The 3598-nt window shown below is 42.5% G+C and overlaps 1 protein-coding gene across 1 annotated transcript; it reads right to left on the bottom strand.

Moving 5' to 3' along the window:
- Positions 1 to 248: 248 nt before the first annotated feature.
- LOC116416073 lies at positions 249 to 1657 on the bottom strand. The gene is made up of 2 exons (XM_031922455.1): positions 1338 to 1657; positions 249 to 1297 (listed from the first exon to the last, which is right to left on the bottom strand). The coding sequence occupies exons 1-2, from the start codon at positions 1655 to 1657 to the stop codon at positions 376 to 378; spliced, it is 1242 nt and encodes a 413-aa protein (XP_031778315.1). The 3' UTR covers positions 249 to 375.
- Positions 1658 to 3598: the final 1941 nt, after the last annotated feature.

Here is a 3598-nt window from a genome sequence, read left to right as displayed (position 1 = left end):
GAATGAAGACTTCTACGAGAGCCTGCAGGAGTCTATCCAACACTACAAGTTATTTGTTAAATACACCGATCACAATAACACTGAATTTAGTGATTAATATTCAATAAACTGTATTATTTAGTGATGTTCAATAAAAAAAAATAAACTGTTTTATGTATTAAATGTAATAAAAAAAGAGATAAACGGAGAGGTATACGAGTCGCGCGTGCGCCTCTCACCACTCATGGTAAGAGACTCATTAGTGACGTTGAACTGGAAGTACCTCACAGGTCAGAGCGAAGGTGGGGGCTCTCACCATCTCTAAACAAATTTAGGATTAGAAATAACACTATCATATAAGTTTTAAAAAAAAATTCTTTATTTCAGTCCTATTTTTTACACCGATGATTTGTCAGTCCAGCTGTTGTGAGTGCTATCGAACCCCAGCCACTTGACATAGACTTGATTTCCTCGTCTCTTCAAGACTTTCTCCACGAGGTATACGTCGGGATACTTGGTCTTCGAGAGTTCTTGTTCGTAGAATCCACCAGCTATGGGCTCGTCTCGATAGTCCTTCAACTTGTAAGTCACTGGATTGTTAGGAATCACGTGGCTGACTGTGAATATCTCCGTGGACCAGTTGGGTGTGTATCCTTTATCGAACACTTGCTTGGCGTTGCTCACTCGTACTTTGTCGCCAACCTTGAACTTCTGCTTTTTCTTCGTTACTCCGGACTTTTTACGAAATCGTTTCAAAACTTGGGCTCGATGGTTGGAGACTTCGTTGGGTTTTATACCGATAGTTCGATGCTTGGTATCGTTGTACTTTGCTATGAGATCGGGCAAGATGTCGAGCCACTTGTAGTTTCCTCGTAAGCTGAACTGTATCCACATCTTGTTCTTGAGAGTCCGATTGAAGCGTTCACAAATCGAAGCTTTGAGATTGCTGTATGTGGAGTAGAGATTGATGTTGTAGAACTTCATGAGATTCTGGAAACTCTTGTTGTAGAACTCCTTGTCTCGATCTGTCTGCAAATTTGTAGGTACTCGTCCTTGATGCAGTACAGACTTCATCGCTGCAGTGACTTCTTCTCTGAATTTTCGCTTGACTGGAACAGCCCACGCAGACTTGGAAAATACATCCACGATGGTCAGCAAGTATCTGAAGCCTTTGTTCACTCGAGCGTAGGGTTGCATCTCCACGAGATCAGCTTGCCAAGTCTCATCCAATCCTCGTACGTTAAACTTTCGTCTGGGATAGTTGCGTCGTGCTGGCTTATGAATTTCCTCTACTATTCCCCGATGTGTCAGCGTTTGCCTCGATATTCGATTGTGAGCCAGTGAACAGTAAGTTGTACAATTCCTCGATAGCCACGTCAATTTTCTTCACTTTCTCTGCACTCTGGTCTTTGAAAATTTGTAGCTCTAATTTTGCATCGTCGAGGTCCTTTCTCAAGAGAGCTGTAACCTCGTACACACTGCGTACTTCAGAATGAAGCGAGCGTTGCAAGATGTCGAGGTTGACTGCATCGCTCGACTCCTGAGGCTCCGAAAGGTTGCACAATCTCTTATTTTGCAGATCGTACTGACCGTCTGCTGTCAATTGGAAGCCGATACCGGGAGGACCTGGTCTGCTATTGACTTGTTCCAGAGTGTGACCAAACACGTCGACGCTCATATTGGAAATGATTAAAATTTTTGTACGTGCTCAGTTTATATAGCCTCCCTCGTGCAACTCTTCTATAATAGAACGAATCTCATTGGTGTGACTGTGATTGCCAGCTGTTGTCTCAGCCATCAATAGGCGAAGTCTATCCACGAGTTCGTTCGGATCATCCCAGTAGACGTAATCCATTCTCGTATCTCTTCTTGCGATTTTGTACGGGGGTAGCCGTTGTAATAGTCCACCTGTTTTCGAAGTAGATTTTCGTTTTCTCGAATTATCCACAACAGTGAAAAGAGGGGTAATGAATTCACTGTATTTCTTACTATTGTGCACGCGAATAGATTTATTGGGGTTGAATTTCTTTTTGTGTACGCTAGACGTTTCAAGAATCTCTCGATAATTCTTTAAGTCATCGTCAGTAATCAACTGTCTATTGGGATGCTTTGATATAAGTAAGTCCAATAATCCTTGAGTTTTTGTATAATTTTTATTATTCACTTTGACATGCATATCATCGAATAGTATCGGAGAATTCCCAATCGTGTATGCCCCTTTCTCCTTGCGCACTCCATAAATTTTATCCAAATGCTTGCTATATCTTGAATCAAGCATGAATGTATTTTGACGATCGTCTTTATTTTTTGAATGATCAACTTCTTCATCTTCTTCTTCAGCTGTTTCAAAAGATGTGTCGGCTTCCTTATAAATCTGTGTCGCATCATTGTCAACTTTATAGGTATCGTCGAGGCTGCCAGTCGATAAAACGCTCTTATCGTCATCCTCGATTGGTTCATCACGATCGAGTTCAGGCTTCATACGCTTGATTTCATGCTTGATATCGTTGCTGCTGCTCTCCGTAACGTTGATGAGTTTCTCTAGTGGATTGACGATGGGCTTGAAGGTTTCATCCAAAGTTCTCGCGGTATTCTCTTTACCATACTTCAGTAGTCTATGTTTTCGTCTGATCGCCTCTCTCGCTCTCGCAATTTGACGAAGAGCATTTTTTTCTCGTCGAAACTCTACTGACATGTTGATGGTTCAACAGTTCACACTCAACTGCTGTCTACTCGATTGAGAGGTCTTGTATTTATAGCAAAGCAGTCGAAGCCCTTTCTGTACCGTCCGGCATTGAGTGGTCTGTCTTTATCTATCACGAGAAATCCATACTTGTCATCTGTCCAACACTTGGAGCACAGTTCTTTGAATTGCGCATACGTCATATCGGTATTCACATGATCGTTGTAGATGTGTCTCAAATTCACATCGTCTTGTTTGAATGCTGCCAACAAATTGATGTTGTCTCTCGCGAGATATTTGGGAATATGCGCGTAAGACTGACAGAGATAGAAACAATCGACTTGCTTGTGTCTACCCATGAAGAAGAACGCTCTCACGTTGTCCTGCTTCTCGCATGCTATGTCATCGAATACGATGATGGAGTTGGGTAATGCGTTGTCGGGAGAGATCACTTCATCATGCTCTTTGAAAGCAAAATACTGCACTTCATCTATGGATTGCAAAAGTTCTCTGTGCAGACGATATTTCGGCTGATCGGGTGATTTGGAATAGATGTAGATGTTTTCGAATCTCAGTCCGTTGGGATGTGTGATGAGTGACAGTAGACTGTTAGTTTTGCCGCAGTTGGATGGTCCACAGAATACAGCTCGTACTTTACTCGGAAGTAATTCACCATGTCGCTTCTTAGGTCCAACATCCTGCTGCGCTATATCGTCAAAATTCAATACCGGTAGCTTGACAGTTGGTTCCTTGAAATCCATGTTTGCAGCGCACTGTCTCGATCACGACTGAGCCTCAGCCTATAAATAGACCGCTTTTATAGTCGCGTTCTCAGTCGTGAGTCAACCTCTGAAGCGTAATGATCGTAAAGAAGCGACGACGACAACGAGGACGTGGCTTACTGAACAATCTCATCAACAATTTACCAGTGGAGCT

Source organism: Nasonia vitripennis, assembly GCF_009193385.2.
Source record: "Nasonia vitripennis strain AsymCx chromosome 1 unlocalized genomic scaffold, Nvit_psr_1.1 chr1_random0016, whole genome shotgun sequence".
In the NCBI taxonomy this organism is placed as follows: Eukaryota; Metazoa; Arthropoda; class Insecta; order Hymenoptera; family Pteromalidae; genus Nasonia; species Nasonia vitripennis.
Note: the sequence above shows the minus strand (reverse complement) of the source record. Positions and strands in the feature narration are given on the sequence as shown.